Source organism: Lissotriton helveticus, chromosome 9, assembly GCF_964261635.1.
Source record: "Lissotriton helveticus chromosome 9, aLisHel1.1, whole genome shotgun sequence".
Lineage (NCBI taxonomy): Eukaryota > Metazoa > Chordata > Amphibia > Caudata > Salamandridae > Lissotriton > Lissotriton helveticus.
The window spans coordinates 668,560,040-668,582,786 of record NC_136070.1 but is presented as its reverse complement, the minus strand read 5'-3'; the positions used below and the strand labels follow the sequence as shown (position 1 = coordinate 668,582,786).

At 44.7% G+C, this 22,747-nt stretch overlaps 1 protein-coding gene across 2 annotated transcripts in view; it reads right to left on the bottom strand.

Annotated features, from left to right (window-relative positions):
• The window catches only part of RASGRP2 (RAS guanyl releasing protein 2), a 329,120-nt gene that overhangs the window by 41,985 nt on the left and 264,388 nt on the right, over positions 1 to 22,747 (bottom strand). For both annotated transcript variants that reach the window (XM_078660760.1, XM_078660759.1), the window contains exons 11-15: positions 22,382 to 22,501; positions 21,443 to 21,558; positions 20,947 to 21,088; positions 19,175 to 19,211; positions 11,488 to 11,646 (exon numbers count right to left, since the gene is read on the bottom strand). In XM_078660760.1, coding sequence (XP_078516886.1) covers positions 11,488 to 11,646; positions 19,175 to 19,211; positions 20,947 to 21,088; positions 21,443 to 21,558; positions 22,382 to 22,501 — 574 coding nt within the window. The remainder of the gene's footprint in view (positions 1 to 11,487; positions 11,647 to 19,174; positions 19,212 to 20,946; positions 21,089 to 21,442; positions 21,559 to 22,381; positions 22,502 to 22,747) is intronic.

Here is a 22,747-nt window from a genome sequence, read left to right as displayed (position 1 = left end):
TCTATGGCACAGATGCACAGAAGGTGTCAGCAGTAGCACAAATTGAGCACCACAAAGGGTGGCACAAAGTGAATGCACCCTCACCCCACATGAAGGAGCCACTTGGGCGAAGTGATACAGGAGTCCTAGGGAAATCCCAAGTATCCCAGTGCCATCACTCACTGCACCCACCTGCAGAGGGGTTTCTTCCAGCCCTTTAAAACTGAGGCTCTGTTGCTGCCTGCAGTGAAAAGCAAACTGCTAGCTTAAAAAATCTGTCTGTCTTTTACTAAAATGCTGTTTACAATGAGGGCACAAGTTCAAGCCCCCACTGTGAACGGCACATTTGAGGTGATAGGGCCCATTGTCACGGTGTGCGCCCAGCTCACTGGGACTTTGCATCTCTCTGTAACATAGAAGCTGTGGCATAGAAAGGTTGCCATGGGCTCTAGTGCAAGCAACGAAAATGGGATCCCATGGGCGTATGGGTCCCGCTCATCCTTGTTGGGGAATAAAGGGTCAAACTGGAAGTGCATTGAGCCACACCTGCTGCACCATTGATAGCTGCACCCTTGCTTCAAAGATCTTATTATGAATCCGTCATAAGTAAGGCGACCAAGTCTGGGTGGCTTTCCTGTAGCAAGGCATGCAGGACATATATGGGTCAGCTCCTGAAATCTGCCTATGTTTGAACCAGATGTGCACTGCTGGTTCTCTCCCATTGTCTCTCAGTGACTGCAGTTTGTCCCCTGTGCTAGCTGGGTGTTTTCTTTTGCTGCTTGTTCCCAGTTTGCAGTTGCCAATGCCTACACCCTGTGCCAACTGAACACTGCATATTTCTATCTATTTCTTGTAACAATTGGCATACCCTGCGTATATCTAGGCTTAGTTATCCCTGCATATTCTTAGCTTTACCCCACAAAACATTTTCTAGCTTCAACTTCTGACCCAGCCCTAATAGTAATCTTATTCACATTCAATCCCTGTACATGTTTGTGTTTCCTATTTCAATCAGTTGATACTCTATGTGTGTAATGCACTTTCTGAATTTCTCTTGCATTTTGCTAGTTTATGAGTGTGTGCAATTTCGAGTTCTTCGTGCCATTAAGCACTCAATTTGTATACTGCTCTGTCTAACATTACTTTGTCCTCAAGAATGTACAATTATTTTAATGTGTTGGTGTAAAATGAATTTAAATTAGAGGAATTTCCTTAGCAGCTATTCTTTGCAATTGGTCTCAACTGTAACGGAAAAGCCCAGAGCAAAAATTATATTGCACGAAAGTAATTGGCGAAACATGTGAATTCTGCATTACACGCACTTTTTTAAATTGCACAACATTATTTGGCCCGAGGCAACTAGTTCAAGCACAACATTTCTATAAGAAATATCAATACTGCGCGGGAGATGTTTTCTCCTCAAGCAAGTCCACTTGTCGATGACTGACATCACCTTTGAACGTTTTCACATAAAATACCACAAAGTGAATTTATCAAAATATCCCGAAATTTCATGTATTTTTTCCAACTATGCACACTCAATATATACTAACATTGACAGAACAAACGTCCTTTTTATTCATCTAAGGGGGCCTATTTCTCATTCCATTGTAATTGTTGCTGCGCTCCTGTGATGGGTTTCACCCCATCACAAAGGTCCTGCGCCTTGGTAGTTATTCCTGTTTGTGATCTTACAGGCAGATTTATCATAGTGAAATCGTCTCGCAAAGGGCCAGATTCTGAGAATCTGGCCCTTTGCGAGAGCTATTTTTGCATTTGGGATCCAACATCCCAAATGCAAAAATCGCAAATCTAGAACTCGCTAAATTGCGATGAATTGCATTTAAGGAATCGCAAATTGCGATTCTTTAAATGCAATTCATGAACCAATTGAAAATTGTGAATTCGCAATATGGGGCCACTATTTACCGCGAAGTATAACTATGTGGTAAATAGCGAAAGTGCATTTTTCTAAGTTGTATGTTACACACACACACATGTTCTTTGGACATGTGTGTGCGCAACATCAGTGTACATTATCATTTCAGGGGTGCTACAGGGTGTCCTTTGGACACCCTGGCACCTTTGAAATCGCCTCCTTATTTGCGATTCGCAAATTGCGAATCGCAAATAAGGAATGACTCCCCATTTATTCCTATGGGCCTTTAGGCCCATAGGAATGAATGGGAAAGCCATTCCTTATTTGCGATTCGCAATTTGCGAATCGCAAATAAGGAAGCAGTAGAAATCGCAAAAAATATTGCGATTTCTACATGAATCCCGTTTTGCGAGTCTTTAATAGCGATTCCTTAATAATCGCTATTAAGGACTGGCAAAACATGACAATGATGAATCTGGGGGTTAATTTCCAGCCTCTGCCTGAACCGCTTCACAATCCTCTATTGATCTTTCCACCATTTCCACATCAGTTCTATCTGGGGCCGCCCTAAAACTTTAGTCCCGCCTTCGCGTAGCTTTCTAGTGTCTCGTGCATATTCCTTGCACTTCCGGACGTTTCCTACCCTGTCACAGTCCGTCCTTCCCTAGAGAAGCGCTTGTCTAGATTAAGCTTCCCTGTGTGATCTTGGACATCTCACCGACAGACCGGCCACAAAAAATGACATTTACAGGTAATGGAGATGGATTTCACTGCAGAATGGGCTGCCTTCTTCTTTCATCGGCAGCTGCAGAATCACCATGGAAACAAGACCAATGCTTTGAAATCGGTACAGACCATTTCGAACAACGCACCAGAAACATACAACCTGGATGCTTGAAGAATGCCTCCTCACTTTGGGTTTGCGCAGTGCCCTCACTCAGCCTGCATCTTTAGTAACCCTAAACGCGCCCCCCCCCCCTTTGATGGATTTGTTTCTCTACTCAACCAATGATTAAAATCTCATGGTAGCAAGCTTTAAATGTGAATCTGTCTCAAACCTCCCTCCCACACAATCTGAATACCAAATGCAGGTTATTTTTGTCTGCATTTTTATTCTAATTGACAGATGCCGGATTTAGAAGAGTGGAAAGCAAAGCCCTCTTGTTTCTACAGAGCGGGTACAGCATGGGCAGTGGGATTCCTATCCAATATGGCTGGTAAAACGGGGTGGAAATACCAGGCCTAATCTCTACCTGCTTCAGCCACTACCACCATCCTGTTTACCGGCCATTAAAGTTTGAGACTCGGAATTAGCGGAATAGAGATTGCGGGGCATATGTACAAGAAAGTGGTGACACGTGGTGTTATGCCAAAATTCGTAACCCCACGCTCCGTCAGTTTCAAAACGCAGGAATGCGTCATATTTGCAAGAATACAGTGCACCCCTGCATTACCCCTAGTCACCAGGGCTTTAAGTGGGATGAAAAAACTGAGGGGACTCTCATAGGGGCGTGGCTGCTATAATTAAGGGCGTGGCTTAAAACGCTTCTTTGCTCAGCATTATGTGCCGCGATCGTCAAATCGTCAGCATTATGTGCCGCGATCGTCAAAGCCCTTCAAAAAAAGCCAGGCCAGGACCCTTCAGATTTCTCGAACCTGCGCCCAATCTCTCTCTTACCAGGTGTGAGTAAGATTACAGAGAAACTAGTCAACCAGCAACTATCTAACTATCTTGAAAGCAACAATCTCCTACGCGCTTCACAAACAGGTTTTCGTCCCGGCCAGGGGACAGAGACCGCCCTGTTAAAGGTAGTCGAGGAAGCCAGATGCATCTTGGATTCAGGGGGATCGGTTTTACTGATCCTCCTGGATCTAAGCGCTGCATTTGACACGGTGGACCATAAGATCTTGATCCAGCGACTACTCAACCTGGGAGTGAGAGACAAAGCACTCAGCTGGTTTTCTTCGTTCCTGAAGGACAGAACTTTCCAGGTCTGTGAAGGCAATATAAAATCTGACCCTTTTTTCCTCCAGTGTGGGGTTCCACAGGGCTCTTCATTGAGCCCTACATTGTTTAACACCTACATGGCCCCCCTGGAGGATGTGGTAACCCCCTTTGGGATAAAAACAGTAACATATGCCGACGACACCCAAATGGTGGTGTCTTTTTCCCTTGAAGGCGAGAAAATAAAAAACCTTCATGACTGTCTTGAGGGAATCTACAAGTGGATGTCCAAATCAAGGTTAAAACTCAATGGCTCCAAGACCGAGCTTATGCTGCTGGGTCACCAATCGTCACCTCTTCCGTCCGCCATGTGGCCCTCCTGCCTAGGTCCCCTTCCTCAGCCCAAGACGGAACTAAAGAGTTTAGGCTTCTGGATAGAACAGGACCTATCTATGAAGACACAGGCCAGAAAAACTGCTGGCACCTGTGTCGGCATACTCCGCTCAGCCAGGAAAATCCTCCCTCTACTCCCTGTACAATCTCAAAAACTGCTTATACAGGGACTAATACTATCGAGGTTAGATTATAGCAACACCCTTTTCCTGGCAGCCCCACAGGCCACTTTTAATGTCCTCCAAAGAGCACAAAATGCCGCTGCTCGGATGCTGACAGGAACATCTCGGAGACTCTCGGCCAAACCAGCACTAAAAGTACTCCATTGGCTGCCGATTCGAGAAAGAGTTACATTTAAGGCCCTATGTACCACCCATAAGGCCCTGCAAAACCTAGGTCCACCAATGCTGAAGACCATGATATACCCTTACAAACCAAACAGGTCCCTCCGCTCCTCTCAAAGAAACCTGGCTACGGTCCACAGAGTAAAGAAAGCCCGCACTGGAGGACGCCGATTCTCGGTTACAGCCGCTACCCTTTGGAATGCGCTTCCAACTCAGCTCCGGGCCGAACCCAACCACATGAAGTTCCGAAAATTGCTTAAGACGCACCTCTTCCCACAATAATATTTCCTTTCTTTCTTTCTTTGTACTCCTCTTTTTCCTCACCTCAGGTATAGTTGCAATCTCAGCGCTGGGACGCTTACGGGCAGCCATGCGCTATATAAATCCTGCTTTCATTTCATTTCATTTCATTTCTACTGGTATTTTGCTGCTTCTGTCCATTCATCCAGATATATAACACAACAAGTAACATTACACCTACAACAAGCCAGGACTATTGGCTTTGTCAAAGGTTGTAAATTGCATAAGATAAATAAACAGCAACTATAACTTCGTTGTATATAATATTGAAAATGCTACTCGCTCTTGTAGGCGAAGTTGTGGCGTAAGGCTAGAGCAGCCGACCTTCCAGCTCAGAAAACAGGTGCAAGCCTGATGTCCTGTGATCCAAAAAATGAATATGCAGTTGTGTAATGTAACTGGTGTCCATGTAAAGCGCTCCAAGTTTGCGCTATATAAAACTGGAAGACAAGTGTCTTTGAAGTTACATCAAAGACAGTGACAGATTTTACTATTGCAGAGTTAAGGATTATTTATTTTCCTTCACTCTGGGGGTCAAAATGGGGAGCCCGATAGGGACCCGTCTCAGCACTTGCCTTTATAAACTGCCTGTGTGGAGCACCAACAGGACCTGGCCTACTTAAAGACCTACCTAGCACTAACAAAGCTGTCTAGTGCCAGCACAGGCACCATAGCACCATTTTGCTAGGGTGCCTGCGCTGCAGTGGCAATTGTTTATGTGCAGGAAGGGACAACTTCCTGCACATAAACAATCTTTACAGGCAATTTGCTCTATCTATGTGTGCTGCAGAAAGCCATCCATGTGGAAAGCGTAAAAAAGCAATGGGTGTTGCGGCGGAAAGCCCACCACAGTACCCATTACAGGTCCCTTTCATGCTAAGTGCTGCGTGAATAGGGGCATTATTAACAAGGCAGCTTTAAGCCACGGTAAGTTGAAGTAGTTAACGCCTCCAGAACGTCGGACAAAGTGATGTTATGGTGGTGTTAACTCCTTGTAAATATGTCCCTGAATGGTTTTTGTGAATTTCAAGCCCTTTGCTGCTCTCATTTTCCAAGTGCTTTCAGCAGGTGACTTTACTGCATTGCAGTTCTTCACCCAGTACCATTTGCGAGTGTCTGTGACAGTAATCCAAACTTAATTGTGCAAATGCACAATTCGGAATATCGAAATATACAGCATGGAGAGCAGCAGTCCAGGGGTTACTCATATACAGAAAAGGTACTGGAGAGGCAGCAGCTGTGCAAGCTTCCCTCGTCCACAGAGAACAGGCAGCAGCCCTGCCGGTTTCCCCAAACAACAAATGGATTTGTCACACACATCAGTGCAAGCTTCTCTCAGACACAGAAAAGATTCAGCCTAGAATGCAACAGTACAGACTTACCATCTAGACTGGCCACGTACACCTTGAACACACAGAACAGACATTAGTAGTGCAAGCTTCCCTCCTGCACGTACAATAATCCCAGCACATACAGCAGCAGTGCAGGCTTCCCTCAAACACGGAGTACACATAGCTCCAGTCAGAGCAGGGCCAGCTGCCTCACACACTTAACAGACAGTAAAAACGTTGGTGTTCCTCAAACAATGAACAGATGTAGCACAGCCAGCAGCTGTGCAAGCTTCCCTCACACACAGAATAAGTACAGCTCAGGAAGAGCTGGGTAAGTGTCCCACAGGCAACTCAGGTGTAGGGTCTGTTGAATCTTGTGCATTTTAAGCTGCCAATTCCTCCATCTTAAAGCTTCAATGGCATCTTTTGCACTCTTTCTCAAATCTGTCACTCCACTCTCCGGACACAGGCAGCAGTCGCTCAACGCACTCACCTGACGGCATTTGAGAAACTACATCTTCTGGGTGAACTGTACTATGACAAAGCTTAACGGAAACTTAAATCAGACCCCTGAGAGTAGTGTGATAAAGAATGCACCCAGAGTATATTTCACCCACAATACCTTATCAATTAATCAGGGTTTGTAAAGAACGGCTACTCACCTGTGAGGGTCCCAAGACACTAGGGGAGGGCTACCGGACCATCTGAGCACTGGGGTTCAGTCGAAGAGCCAGGTCTTGAGATACCTTCTGAATTGGGTCAGTGATGGGGATTTTCTGAGGTGGAGAGGCAGGGGGTACCCTATTACCCTATAGCAATTCAATGTTACTCATTTGTACCCTATCATCTGCTTTCTGTAACAGGCTCCTGGTGCAATCCATGCAGCCCCAGTGCTGTGTTTAATCTCACACACAAGGTGAGAAACATAGTGAGTTATGGTGTGAAACACAGAGATAAGAGATATAAGGTATGCAAAGACACTCAGCTACCCCTATGGACCCAAATTCCCATATCAAATATAATGGTGAGGAAACAATGGGACCTTCATGTTGTCCTTGCCATCCTCATTGTGACAGTTAAGATCCCCTACCTAGCCACAGTACAGCACTCATTGTGTCTTTAGATCGTTCTGGGCTCTTGGATTTTAAATCCCACCTCTGGAATCCATTGACCTGCTCTTCTAAGACTAAAGGAAGTCTGGGCGTACCACTGCATTCTATCTTAGGGTGCACCTTCTCCAGGGTAGACCCATGCAACACACACCAGTCTGACCCATCAAGAACTTAAAAACACCAATAGAAGTAATACCGGGTGACTTCCACTTTATAGATCTCCTGTGTAATATAACGTGACATAATAAAATGTAACATACCAGGCACATTCTAGGCACTTTCTTCCCTTGCAAGCTGTTAGTCAGGGGTTGGGATCTCTGAAGACATTCTGACTCAATGGATCTCAGAATCTTGGTGTTTTCTGCAGCTCTATGTCTTTAGAAATTACTCGGAGTTTCTGCTACTTTCAAATCATCACTCCGACACTTTCCGGAGTCAGACAGCTTTGATCTCTCCGAGCCTATTTTTGCTTTCAAGGACTGTCGTCACTATTCCAGAGTAGGTTATTTCTGACTTATCACTCCTTGCCCTTCTTCAGCCATGACACCTTCCTGTTTGCAGAGATGAGATAAGGAGACCCCGGTTTCCTTTCTTCCAAAATTAGGTTTCTCCGGTTAGTGAGTCAGACCACGAGGGCAGGATACAGAAGACGCGTTTCAGCAGGATGCGGAGGCAGCGCTTCAGTAGGATATAGAAGCTGAGCCTCCCTTCATTATATTAGCAGTGGCAAGACTGGATGAACAGGCACTTTGTGCCCTGCTTAGGTTTTAACACATGCACCCTGTCTTGACCTTTATAGGAGGTACAAAATGAGCTTAGTGCCAGAGTTTCGATATGGCCCAGGAAAAGGGCAAGGATTTTCCTTGCTCTTCAGATACTGAAAAAATACTGCTCTTTAGCACTTTAGCAGTAATTATGGAACCACCACCACTGTTGATGCCAGACATTGGCGCCTTACCTTACTTCATGGAGACACCACGCTGTGTTGGTCTTGATCACAGATCACCTGACAAAGTTCAAGAAATGGACACTGTTGACCGATAAATTGGCAGAGCTCTGTGACAGGGGCTTCATGACAGTTCTTTTGACAGTTGTCAGCAACAGAATCTTTGTGAATGATTTCCCCACAGCAAGGCCTTCATGACAGATCACCACACAGCACAGTTACAGGGTCTTGATGACAAATCTTCAGATGGAGGGAGCTCTGGGGAAGGGGTTTGGTCACAGTTCCCCTCAAAGCGTTAGAGGTAACTGATCTGGTAGAACTAAGCACCTTGGCCTCTGTAACAACTCAATGTAAAGAAATGAATGACTGCACTTCAGTGACTGATTACAAGACAGATCTTAGGGACAGGGCGTTGGTTATAGATCATCTGACAACTTTGGTGACATATTACATGACCAAGTTGGGGGTTGGGAGCGTGATGCCAGATCAGCAGTCCAAGTTCATTCACAGAGCCTAGTTGACATAACGTTATGGAGTTGAGAAACAGGAAGATGCTATTTGCGGACAGTTTCTGAGTGTCCAAAGAGGGGCGACTGGATGTTGCATGTGGTCTTTACTTGCCATTTAAGGACATTCAGGCTTGTTTAGAACATAAACCTGCCTTACAAATTCACTACCTAATCTGCCCAAAAAAACGATGTATTTTTGGTGAGAAGCTGGTTTAATTGTTTTGTGTGAGGAAATGTTACACAGAAGCACAGTGGTCTTTAAACACTGGCCTTCTGCATTTAAGAATTTGTTGGTGCTACTATCGGTTACTCTGAAAATTCTTGAAAGAAAGAAGCAAAGTTCTTTGACCTGCAATGTCAATGGTTGAGAGCTGCAATAAAGCGACTGTCAGTCCGTAACCAACGGGACATCACCAGAACAGCCCCAGCCACCAAGGTTTAGGCATAGTGCTGTGGATGCCAAGGCAATGCCAGGAAAAGTGAGCACCAAGGTCTCACTTTCATCAACTAGAGGGAACCTGTCTCTCTAAACCTGACACTTCTGTATTACAGGTGTAACTAGCTACCACCTCGTCAACCTTCATCATTAGCTAGCTGTTCAGCTTAGAGCTCTGGAAGTAGCTGTATAGATAAGGGAGAAAAAGAAGGACCATGAATGGTCTGTCTGATAATACTGTTGTGGCCTTTCTATGAGGGCGGCTACCTCTCTCAATTCCACCCATTTTCTAAATTCCTGTCAACCTCTGAATTCTGTCACTGTCACCAGCTGACTTTTAGCTTGCTGAAAAATCAGTGATGCTTTCCTGGTAACCTCTTCATTTCCCTTCAGTCGTTCTCTTCTCCTATCAGTATGCACTCCTAAATGCCACATAGGGGATGATTCCGTTATTAGTAATTATGGGACAAACAATAAAAATAGAATGCCATAACTGATTATTAGGATATAATTCCTTTCACTGTCAACCAATTATTTTATTTCCAACTTCTTACTCTGCGTGTTATCCCACCAGTTCTACTCTAAGAGAAGATTCAATTCATACAAAGGATATTAGAAACAACTAACATAATATAGCTCACAGGCAGACTCTGTTTTGCCTTCCAAATTGACTCTTGTAGTGAATGAGCCACTTTAGTGGTCTGATGACCTGTGATGACCCTCGATCACCACCATTGTGAACTGACTTTAGTGTGCAATGTTACTTTAGCCTTAATGTAGGATGGTCTTGCATTAGAATAATCTTGCCAAAGAATAGAAGGTGTGGGATGTCGAGGTGCAGAGTTGTTGGTGATGGTGCACACATGTGCTCCATAGTGGATACTGAGGGATTAAGTGCATAGTGTTATTTGAGTTAGGTGAATTATGACTTTAGCCTATTGGCTTTGACGTGGTCTAATATTATTCTGCTTTCCAAGTAGTAGAGGCCTATGCTTGATCAACTCCATATTCTAAACTGCAGCCCTCTTCTGAGCCTCTGTAGGTGAGAGAGGATATTTTTTTAGATTACATGTGTTGTCCACCAGTAGCGAACCAGACAGGACCGGTTCTTATCGGGTGGAATGTGCTCTCTTCGTGCCGAGTCAGAGCAAAAAGCTTGGCCAGCTGCTTGTTGTGCTCTTGGTACGAGGTGGTACAGGAATCCAGTGAGAACTGTGGGCGGAGTTAGCTAGAAACTTCGATGGAGAGCTGCATTCTATATTAGAGAAAGGGGGTCCGTGAGAGATTCAGAGAGAGTTTCTGAGAGGCAGCGACAGAGTTTCTGAGATTCAGAGATTCTGAGATGCTGAGAGCTGGAGAGATGCTGAGATGCTGGTCTGGTGTTTTGGCGGTCTGATGATACATCACGGTGCAGACGTGCAGTCGTGTTTGTGCAACAGAGAGTCCGGAACCAACCAGAGAGAGAGGGAAAGAGAGACGGACCCTTCTTCAGATGACAAGACGCCTAAGATTATGGTGAGGTGTTCGATGTATATCTAACTTTATCTAACTATGCTTTTATTTTCAGGCTCTATGTATATGTATGTGTTGGTGATTGCTATAAATGTTCACTTTCTTTCTTTTGTCATCCTATTATCATATAATAAAGAAACCCTAGAGCATATAATTTGTTTGCATTCCTTGTGAGGGAAGGTCGGGACCCTGTTTTTTTTTACCAAGTACTTACAGAGGGATGGGCGATTCCCCTCTAATGGGTAATTGTTGATACAGGAGGGAAATCGGCTCCCATCAGGGATGTCTAAATTACATTGCTAGGAGGAGCATGCTCTGTGTACCCTCTTAGATTAGGAGGTGTTGTGAATTTCTGCGTACCCTCTTGGATTGGGAGGTGTTGTGACTTGTTGTTATTTGCGAGCTCCTCAGCAATGGTCTTATATGCTGTCAGTGTTTATTCCTTTCTTGGGTAAGTATTGTGAAATGTGGTGTCTTTCTGTAACCTGAGAAAGGATGTGGTAAGTAATGACCTGGTGACTGACAGAAGCACCAAAACATACAGAGAAGTAAGTCATTACAACTCTGCACTCTAAGGTTATTTTCCAAGGGGACTGCAACTAGACACCAAGTAACCAACAGAGTGTAACATCTTCCTGGCAGTGTATAAACAGAGCGATTGTTAATCGGGGGTCAGATAATGCTTACTCTCCTGTTCAACACAAAGGAGAATTGATAAGTCCGGAGACATGGTAACAGCCCTGTGGTGGCAAATTTCATCAGTTTCTATCATCTCCCTTATTCGTGCGCTTGCAAACATACCTGGTGGCTTTGCAGTAGTCCGTGTGGGGCTGTACAGGGAGAAGCTGAGAGAACGGCTCTTCTGCGGGGACACCCCCTCCACACAGACGCTTTTAGAACGCTTGCGGCACTCCACAGATAGACGCTCCTTGCACTGTTTGTGGCAAGTTATTCCGCAGGCTGGAAATAAGGAATAGATAATAGAAGGTATAAGGAGACAATGCTTTCAGCATGCTGGTAGAACAGCCCTAAATTGGCAAAAGCAGAGAAGAAGGAGTAAAGAAAGGGCATATCGGAAAATAACTAAGGTTAGACAGGATCTAAAGACAAATCTGTGACATGAGGAAAAGATGAGGACAGGATATAAGAAAAGACACCAAGGATTGGTTGGATTCTGAAAAGAATTGCTATTTATTGCACTATTATTGTATTAAATATCTGTAATTTGGTTGTGTAAAATAGTATGAGCACTGTCACAAGTATTTGAAACATGTGTATATATCATAACGAAAAAACTACATCTCCCATAAAGCAAAGGGGCACTTGTATCACCAAACAGGAAATAAGGTAATGACTGTTTGAATATATGTATTAGGCGGTGACAAGCGGTGGGTTGATCGTGAGCAAGGTATTTGGAGATACCGAAATGCGTGGATCGTCTCGCCTATATCCATACAAATAAAGATGTAAAGAAAAGAAAACAAAAACTCCAATCTTCGGTATTGTACAACCAAAAGAACCAAGCCCAAATCCTTAATGCGTGGAACGTTTACTTTATTTCAGTCATCGGCAAATCCTTGTCCAACGCGTTTCTTAGCCAGGCTCCTTTGTCACGGGTCAATTTAGTTTGTTTTCAATAAAGTATATATGCAAACATAAAGAAAGAGTGAAAAAGTCACAATAACATGGACATCAAAATAGGACTATTACACCACATCTTAGGCTTAGTGAAAGTGGCAGCCATCTTACAGAGTTGCTTAAAGTTCATATTGGTATTGCTCTATTCACAGTTTTCTTGGATCTGAACCTTATATACATATTTAATATAACTCATTTAGGTATATTTCCTCGTTTTTAACCTATATACAGTTGATATAACATTCTTTATGTTTTATATACAACAATAAACAATTCCGCCCCAGTGGGCAAACAATATTAATATGTCCAAAGTTCCAAACAATGCTCCATATTTTTCTTCATATTGCAATAGTTTCAATATTTTAATATATATATATAAATCCAAAGAATTGCTTCAAAGCAATGAATTGCGCACTCAGGAATCCGTTTCAAAGGTGATTTTATTGTTCACAGTTTACACGCTACGCGTTTCGACACAATTAGTGTCTTGGTCACTATATATACCATAACACCGGAAGGCTGGGAACCCCACACCACGCCTAGCCTTGGTGAGGTGGCCTAGGGTTAGCCTTCGGGCCTTAGGGCCTAAATCTCCTGGGGACAAAACATAAATTTTAAAGGAGGGGGCCGTGCAGTCTCTCCTTCCCAAGCCTAAATAGGCCAGGGCTCCCATCCACTAAAGCCAAGTTCAACAAAAAAGGGGTGGGCTATGCTGCCCCCCTCACCAAGCCTTATCAGGCCCCAGGTACCCCACCCCCCATGGCAGAATTGCGGAAAAAAAGGGGAGGGGTGTGCAGCCCCCTCCTCAAGCCTTATTTGGCTCCGGGGAACCCATCCCCTGGGGCCACATGACATTATAAAGGTGATGAGGGGGGCCACCTGGCCCACCTCCCCAGGCCTCATTAGGCTCAGGGAACCCAATCCCCGGGCGGTAATTTATTAACAAGGGGGGGTGCGTCCCCCCCTTCCCGAGCTTATTATGGCTCTCAGGACCCAATTTCCAGGGGCCTGCCCTAAATATAGGTGGCTCACCCAGAGAACCAACCAAGTACAAAGTTGCGGGCTGAGGAGGGAGGCACAGGGACCCATGGACCCAGCCAGCTACCACCATAGTGCAGGAGCTGGCACTGCTCCCGCCTGGAGGAAGCAGCGGTGTTTTTGCATGCACCCCCAGGGTGGGAGCAATATATCTTCTGTTTCCCACAGGAGTGTGGTGCTTAGAAACCAATCACAATCTGCTCCAAGCCTATGGGAGAATTTTTTAATCTCCTGCCGGCTGGGAGCAGACACGAGTAAACACACGTTTCAATGCCTGCGCTAGTGCAGGCAGGGAAACTATTGTGTCCAGGGTTGGGCTCCTTAGGACACAGTCACTGAGCCGGCCCGGAGGATTGGGTCCCCAGGTGCTTTAAAGGCTCAAGGAGGGTAACTGCAGGGCCTCCCTCCTTTTTAATTAGAATCACGGCCCCAGGGATGGGGTCCCCTCGGACCTTTTCGTGGTTTGGGGAGGGGGACCACCTGCCCCCTCCCATTTTTACATTTCAGCACCGAAGGATGGGGTCCTGGGGCATTATTAGGCTCTGGGAGGGAGGTTGTGCCCCCTCCGCCCTTTTTAAAGCATTTCGGCCCCGGGGACTTATTAGGCTTGGGGAGGGTGGCCGCTCATCTCCCCTCCAATTTATTAAAATGGCTGCCCCCGTGGAAGAGGGCTCTGTGGACTCTTAGAGGTTAGGGGTTAACTACTATCTGCCCCACCGTCTTGGGCACTGTCTTACCCTGGAGGGTATGTTTTTAGAAAGATGTGGGAGCTCACACTCTTTTTTAAAATTTTGCAGGAGATCCTCTGCAAATTTGTGCCAACATTTAAAAAAAAAAAATGTTTTTGACTCTATCAACAGGTCTAGGGATTCAGGGTATCCCTACCCTGCTCACTATTTTTTCAGACATTTTGTAGGACTCGGGACTGAGTGCTAAGTCCTAAGATGGCTACCACCACTTCCTTGTTGATATGTGTGATTGCAGCCGATCAGATCTCAGCCGGAGATCTGTTGGATCCGCGGAGGCTCTGCGTCCCTAGATATATATATTTTTTAAACATTAATTGCTCAACAACTATTGAACAGATTTACACCAAATCACAAAAAAAACACTTTCTGGACCAAGATCAGGTTTTCAGCAAAATTTGGTGTAAAACCAAAAGTTTGCCCTGTAGCTGTCTAAAAGATCCTATAGAAAAATGAATGGGGAAAATGCATTTTTTTAGAAACCGCTTGACGGATCCCCCCAAAACTTTCCTGATAGGAGTGGAGGTAAAAAAACATGTTTTTGGGAAAGTTTTGTGAAGCCAAAGCTATTAGGAAAACAAAAAATTATTTTCCTATGGAAACGTGGTTCTCACTATAATTACCCAGTGGCTGTGTGTGTATATATACATTAAGGTGAGCCTGCGCCAATGCAGAATGGCGTTCGCTTTGCTCACAATGACAGCCACAAAGCAGGGCAGCGGACTGAAGTCTGGGTGAACTCAACCCACTTGGGATTTTATTTTATGGTTTATATGCTGACAAGGAAGCGCACTCACTGGGGACTTCATCATCCATAAGGCCGTGCTGTAGGCCACGCCCCACAGGCAGGTGATGTTTATTAAATGTGCTTCACTGCAGTTTTACCACAAGCCACTGAGGAAGAGAGCATGTTGCTCTCGAAACGCGTTTGGCAAAAGAACTGTTTGAATCATTCAGCCTTCAGAAAAATGCCAGCAGGCTGCCATTAAACAGCCTGATGTATTTACTTCCAATGGCAGTTCTTTATATATATATATATATATCCAAAGACTCCCAATCACGAAAGAAAGGGCGGAGGCCAGAGGGGGTTCAAAGGTAAGACCAGCTTTATTCGGCAGGTTAAGCACAGCAGTGTTTTAGGTGGATGCATTTCGGCTAGATGCCTTCTTCAGCGCCCTGCGTTGCGTGGCCAGCTTCACCAAATAGTTCCAAGGCTGCACCCCTAAATAATGGTCCACAGGCTCCTCCCCAAGCTCATCGCGCTCACCTGTTGTTCGTAGCAGAATGAAGCGAACTACAACTCCCAGAATGCACGGAGTCAGTGCATCAGGGTCGGTGGTGTGGGGGATGCTGATTGTAAAGCAGGAACACAGTCTGGATGGTGCAGGTGGAAAGTGAGGCTGTGCACAAGAGTCTGCCAACGTCCACGAGTCACTCCCTTTGTCCCCTCGGTCCGCTGCTACCTCCGAGTCCAGGCAGGCAAATAGGGCGGGGACAGCCATGCAGCATAGCGTCCTGTTGGAGGTAAAATACCTCACACCACCCGTGCTGTGCCCGGCTTGAAGGTGGACACTGGAGCTCCCTGTCCCCCGGGCCGTTACTTCGCTGCGCGCAGCGATGGTGTGCCAGTGTATGTCCAGGTCGCTTTTGCAGCAGGGCCATCTGGATACTCCTCTGGCTGGAGCAAACAATATCCAAAGACTCCCAATCACGAAAGAAAGGGCGGAGGCCAGAGGGGGTTCAAAGGTAAGACCAGCTTTATTCGGCAGGTTAAGCAAAGCAGTGTTTTAGGCGGATGCATTTCGGCTAGATGCCTTCTTTAGCGCCCTGCGTTGCGTGGCCAGCTTCACCAAATAGTTCCAAGGCTGCACCCCTAAATAATGGTCCACAGGCTCCTCCCCAAGCTCATCGCGCTCACCTGTTGTTCGTAGCAGAATGAAGCGAACTACAACTCCCAGAATGCACGGAGTCAGTGCATCAGGGTCGGTGGTGTGGGGGATGCTGATTGTAAAGCAGGAACACAGTCTGGATGGTGCAGGTGGAAAGTGAGGCTGTGCACAAGAGTCTGCCAACGTCCACAAGTCACTCCCTTTGTCCCCTCGGTCCGCTGCTACCTCCGAGTCCAGGCAGGCAAATAGGGCGGGGACAGCCATGCAGCATAGCGTCCTGTTGGAGGTAAAATACCTCACACCACCCATGCTGTGCCCGGCTTGAAGGTGGACACTGGAGCTCCCGGTCCCCCGGGCCGTTACTTCGCTGCGCGCAGCGATGGTGTGCCAGTGTATGTCCAGGTCGCTTTTGCAGCAGGGCCATCCGGATACTCCTCTGGCTGGAGCAAACAATATCCAAAGACTCCCAAACACGAAAGAAAGGGCGGAGGCCAGAGGGGGTTCAAAGGTAAGACCAGTAGGTATATATAGTTAGGATTTTTTCTCTATGGGATTTTTGAAACTTCTATGTCTAATAACTTTGGCGGTTGTGGACGGAATTGGCTGAAATTTTCAGGAAAATGGAACATTTTGTTTCTGAGCAGTCCCTAAAAATTTGGGGGGGTTTCGTCAAGGGGGGGCCGAGAAAAAGGGGGGTCCCAAAACGCGTTTTTCCCATGTTAATTTCCATAGGGCGGTTGGCCTCACTTTTATGTCATCAGGGATGTCATTTGAGATGTCATCAGTGATGTCATCAGTGATGTCACTGACCATGTCATGAATGATGTAATATGTGACATCATCAGCAGTGGATTGCGGGTGCGCGATATATAGTTAGTGCAACTAACTATATATGGAATTTCATTGGTTTTATGTCAATAAAATGTCCAGCTAACTATATATGGTCTCTAACCTATGGTTTTTTCAGTGAATTTTCAAGGTTTTGTAAATGCTAATTCCTAACTATATATGGTCTATAACCTATGGTTTTTTCAGTGAATATATATATATATATATATATACCTGTGGTTTGTTGAGCTGACAATAAAGACAATTTACGGCATGAATTTGTGGTCCGAGCTCCTGTCTTCGGCAAGTCAATTGGAATGCGAGACGAGTTGCTGTCATATATATATATATTTCACATGTACCATGGTCGTGAAAATAAATGTGCCCCAATGATATGTAATTGAGAGTAACTGCTCTAATAAACACACATTCACACATTTGTTACTACAGTGCAAAGGTCAAATTCGAGTTTATTGCCACAACACAGCAACATTGGCAGGTGAAAAACACTATAGACACAATTTATTGCTTCTCAGATTGAATGTAACAATTACTTTACACAGGGTAACAGTTCTCCTGATAGCCATGATATTGCTTGTGTGTGATTTTACCTTGTTGCCGGGGCTGGACCTGGAACCAAAAGCAGCCCAGGCAGCTTGGTCAGACCAGCCCTGTGAGGGAGTGGGGGCATGGGGTTGAGTGGGTGCAAGTCTGCTTTTGTTACTGAGGGACGATATTACAGCACCGCTGCAAAACTGGCCCTCAGTAACAAAACTGGTCCCCACCCCTCCAGCCTCCCGAGGAAAAGCCTGATGACAGGCATGGCCAGTCCGGCCCTGCTTGTTGCACAAATTTAATCGCTTGCATCCTGATTTTAGTTAAACACATTTATTAAAGTGACAAATAGGATCCTCTTCTCTATTCGCAGCCAATGTCATTGTCTCCAGTAATCATAAACTTGTGCCTACCCTGTAAGCCTGAAAATTATGCAAATATCTGTATTCTGTAAAACCTATAGTTTAGATAAACGGGCTTTAGGAACGCCTACATAATGGATTTGGCAGGTTGTCAATTGTCGACAGGATTAATGCTTAAGCAGACAATTTTCATCCCTTTAATGGCAAGAATAAGTACATTTTCTTTAGCACCTTCAGATAAAAACTCAGTTGACATTGTTTTACTTATTTGGTGGCTGAATGATAATCTATAATTGCGGTATACCCCAAGTTCTTTACAACTGAGCAGGGTACCAGAGGGCCTCCAGCAGTCAGACCGAACTGACAAGTTTCGAACAAAGATACATCCTCCGGTCTTGTACGAATTCAATTGTAGTGCATTGAATGCATTTAGTTTGCTGGGGCGGAAAGACAATCCTTAAATCTTTAAATTGAGTACTACTCTGTGTGGGGTCTCCATGCAACCTAAGAATATGCTGGGTATCACCAGAATACATCGGACAGTTGTACCCAAAGGTTGCAATCCGCTTGCCCAACGGGGTAAAATAAATATTATAAAGAGTTGGACTCAGAGAAGATCCTATTTATTTTGGATAGCAGGGAAACTATTTAGTGGCAGTAGTTAGTCTCACATAGGCTGTGATTGGAAAGTATCCAGGTTAAGTCAAGCTGTCACTTTATAAGGCGAGGCAGCTGTTAGCAATAATAAAATTGGGGCATAAAACTAATGCTACAGTTGCATAGGAGTCTGTTGTTTTGTTGAATATTAGAGGGAGCTTGACTGGTTCTTCAATATCAATACAGGAACACTAACAATCTGTGCAATGGTAAAGTAAAGTTTACAATGAATGTTCACAGCCAACCAACAGTATGCTCGGAGTGGGCAAACCTGGTGTGAGGGCAAGTCAGCTATAAGGCAATAATGACAGGACCAGATGGAATATTCACAATAGCTATGACTGGACATTGCAAGCAGCAGAATGTCTAGTAAATTAAATTAACATGACGCATCCAGTGTGGTTGCAGTTTAAAAGACACAAAATGTGTATCGTGTTACCTGTGATAGGACTTTTGACAAGAAAAAGTTAGCTTTTGACAAGAAAAAGTTATCTTTAATTGCATAGCAATAGACAATGTAGTCTTTGACTGATTAGTAACAGATAAAGTTGTATTTGATTTGACAGAGACAAAGTAGCTAGTTTGATTGACAGGTTATGTTCTAAATAATATTTGAATGAATAGCAATGGAAGAAATCGATGTCTCTGAGCACATAATGGCAGGGTTGTGTTTGAATGCATAATGATAGAGTGCTCTTTGATTAGAGACTGATCAAAACAGCTATCATTGATTGAAGTGAGAGACAACATTCTCTTACATTGCATGGTCACATACCTTTGCACTTTAGTCCTTTTTTGTAAATTCCAAGGATCTGCAATGAAACATGAACAAGTGAATGGCACATAAGGGGTGGGGGCAAGAAGAAAACAAGGTAATTGTCCACAAAGTAGGGTTGTATTATGGTCTGTATGACTAATTATTAATCTCTGCACTAGAAGATGGCACATGGAATACAACAGTAAGTCTCTGATTTCAGCGACAAGTCTGTGAAAGAAGCCTTGGGCTGAGACGATGAATCAGAGGATAGTATGATGGGTGCACAGATGATGTTTATCAGGATAGGATAATTAGCTTAAGGTTCGAAAGACAAGTTTGATGATGGGCTGGCAAGTGGGGATGGGATAGGGATATGGATAGTTTGATAGTTCAGGCGACTAGAAGACAAAATCATAAAACAGGAAGATCAAAAGAGCTGGACTGGCCATTCTGCCACGTGGACATTTTCAAAGTGAACAGAGGCCAAGTGAACGAATTCTCCTTTGGCCCTATTGTGATTGCAGCCTCCTGCAGTGTGGGGCTTTTTGACCATTCGTTTTGCTTGGGGTGATTTTGGTTTCCAGTCTGGCTTTGATGTTTTCCATGGAAAAATGGCAGGCTATGATGACGAAATTGAGATTCATAGGATGTACAAGATGAATTTTAAGTTATGGGTTTGAATAAATAGATGGTATACCAGATAATATGGTGAAAGGTCTAGGTTTAGCAAGTTCACTATTTTATTTGTAAATGCTTCATTTGTGGAGCACACCAATGCCCTTTAGGTCTCGTCCATGCTACAGGAGTATTTTTAGAAATGGGATTTGATACCATGTCTCATTTTGGGATGACAAGTTTATGGATTGGATGACGCGTGCCAGGATTGAATGACTTACATGTAATGAATAACTGGTCTTGTGGGTGGATTATAAGATAGTAAATTAAAGAGAAAGACCAGGGCCATGAGAATCACAGGGGCAGGATGATGAGTTGGGAAACAGTATGACAGGTCTAAGGCTATGGTAATAAACTCAGAGACGGTATTAATCTGGGAATAGAATGATGGTGCAGGCCACAGACTGCACTGTCCTTGGGCCACAGAATGCACTGCCCTGGGGTACGATAACACGTCTGAGGCTTGGAAGAGCACCCATGCTTAGGATGGTAAAACCCTAGTTATACCATGACAGGCCTCTGGGTAGTATAACCTGGACAGGGATAATATAATTCATGCTGTAACAGGATGACAGGTTTCTGGAATAGGATTATGAATCTGGTATTAGGAAGCCAGGCAAAGTGTAGAATAGTCTTGCCACAAGGCAACAGGCTGGGAATAGGTATGCAAATATTTAGGGATTAATAATGATCCCAGGATGGGAAGCTCAGTCTGGTAGAATGGTAGATCAGGATATAGAATGACAAGACTCAGGATTGAGGGTCTGGGATTGGAAAAAAAGATCCACGAATAATATGACGAGTGTCAGGACATGATAACTTTGTAACATGCCTGTGAATTGGATGAGAGACCCTGTAATAGGATGACTAGACTGTGGATCATATGGTTGGCCCTGGCATAAGATGATGGCCAGAAGATATGATGTTACAAACAAAGCTAAATGTAGAAAGATGAACCCGGGAGTTGGATGGCAAGCAACATTACATCAAATCAACAATCAGTTCACAAGCTCAAACTTGTGTGAGAAGAGTTAAGGTGGAGCTTAAGATCTCTCAAACTCAATGTCATGGAGAAATGTCAAAGTGTGGGGTTAGGTCTTCCTCCAGTTACTCACCAAGTTCTTACAGTGCTCGCAGGATGTTGGCCGAAGATAGGTGGTTTCAGAGAAGTTGTGGATGAAGCCCATCTTGCAGTCTAATACAGAGCTGGCCTTCAGGAAGTAAGATGTCATCTCTTCCTTACTGATCCAGCCATCCCTAAGGGTACCAAGGAGCAGACATCAGTCAGTGGCCAGTGGAACCAAATCAGGAAACACAAAGTGCGGAACACCACAGAGGACAGGAGTGGGCCACAGGAACAAGAGATGGCCACAATGAAAAGGAATCACCAGCACAGGAAGCCAGAGCATATATAACTGGCACAACAGAGAGAAAAGACAGGGGACGACAGGTGAAAACTGCAATATTTGTAAAGCAACCACTAAAGAATTAAACAGAATATAGTCCACAACAGACAGAGTTGACCTTTGACAAGGATGTACACTGAGGTTACGGATGGTGGAAATTTAGACCACCCGCAAGAGGATACGGTGGGTGGAGCGCCACACTCACTGATTTTCATCCACGTCCCCAAAGTTGCACAGGTAAGGGAAGTTATTTCTGATGCTCTTGAACTCCTCTTGAGAGATGTGTCCATCGCCATCCACGTCAAAGTTCCTAAAAACGGACTGTTGGAGCAGGAGGGACACACATTCAGGATCTACGGGAGCATGTGTCCACAATTCATATTTCAGCATTCCAATTAACAAAGAAGAGCCTCCTTCACTCTAATGGCCCTCTGAGTGCCCAGGTTCGTCAGCAGATCTCAACATGTGCCGTGTTCTGCCCTCTGATAACCATTCTTTCCCTTGTGCGTTCTGAAAGATAATTTCTTATGCTAGAGTGGTCTGAAGACACGCATCTTTAACTCAAGCTGTGAGCGGAACATCTCGAAATAGAAGAGGACAAAGCTCTGGCTCAAAGAACCTCCACTGTCAAAAATCCCCTTTACCCATCCGCTAGACAGAATCCCAATAGAAACGTCACCACCTGCAAATTCTCCACTTAATAACTGGATGCTGAGGCCTGCTATATTTAAGACTATTCAATGAAATGTTCTACTTGTTATTTTCAACAAATGCACTCATTTTGTGCTGAGAGACATCTAAAGTATGCACAAAGTACACAATGAGCCACCTTCAATCCTTATGTGGTGTAGTGGACTTGGACGCCTCCCTTGTGTCTTGCCATTCCCTTTTCAAAGAGCTCCCAGGCAGCAGAGTGTGCCATGCTGCATTTTACAAAAGATCAAATTAATAAGCAGCAATTTAATTGTAAAAGTAAAATGTGCATGTGGGCAACACACCTACGCGAGACGCAGAAAAATGACATGGCCTTCCCAAGGTTACACAATGTAGAGCCATGGCTCAAGGACTTATTATGACAGCTCCAAGCTCCACCACTAGACTCTTTACCATGGATGACACCTCACTGACAAAGCTTGCACCTTACCTCAACCATCTTTTCTATGTGTTTGATGACAAGGGCCTGGTCAGGCTTGGGCTTCACTGCTGAGGTCCACTCATCAAGGCCAGCTGGCCGGGCAGGCATCGCTGAAGTGGGACTGGAAGGCTGCAGGAGACCAAGAGACAGAAGAGAGGGATGAAAAGAATCTCACAAACAACCCATACCACTAAGCCATTTATCCTAGGTACCCCATGTACTCAGGTTTGGCATGCCAATAAAGTATTTTTGATTTCACTGCTTTGGGCTGAAAAACTAAGCTCTCCCACCATTATGCCGAGATCTTGTTAGTCAGACAGCACAAGTCTGAAAATCGGTCTTCTTACGGCAACAGGACAGGACTTTGTGGCCTGC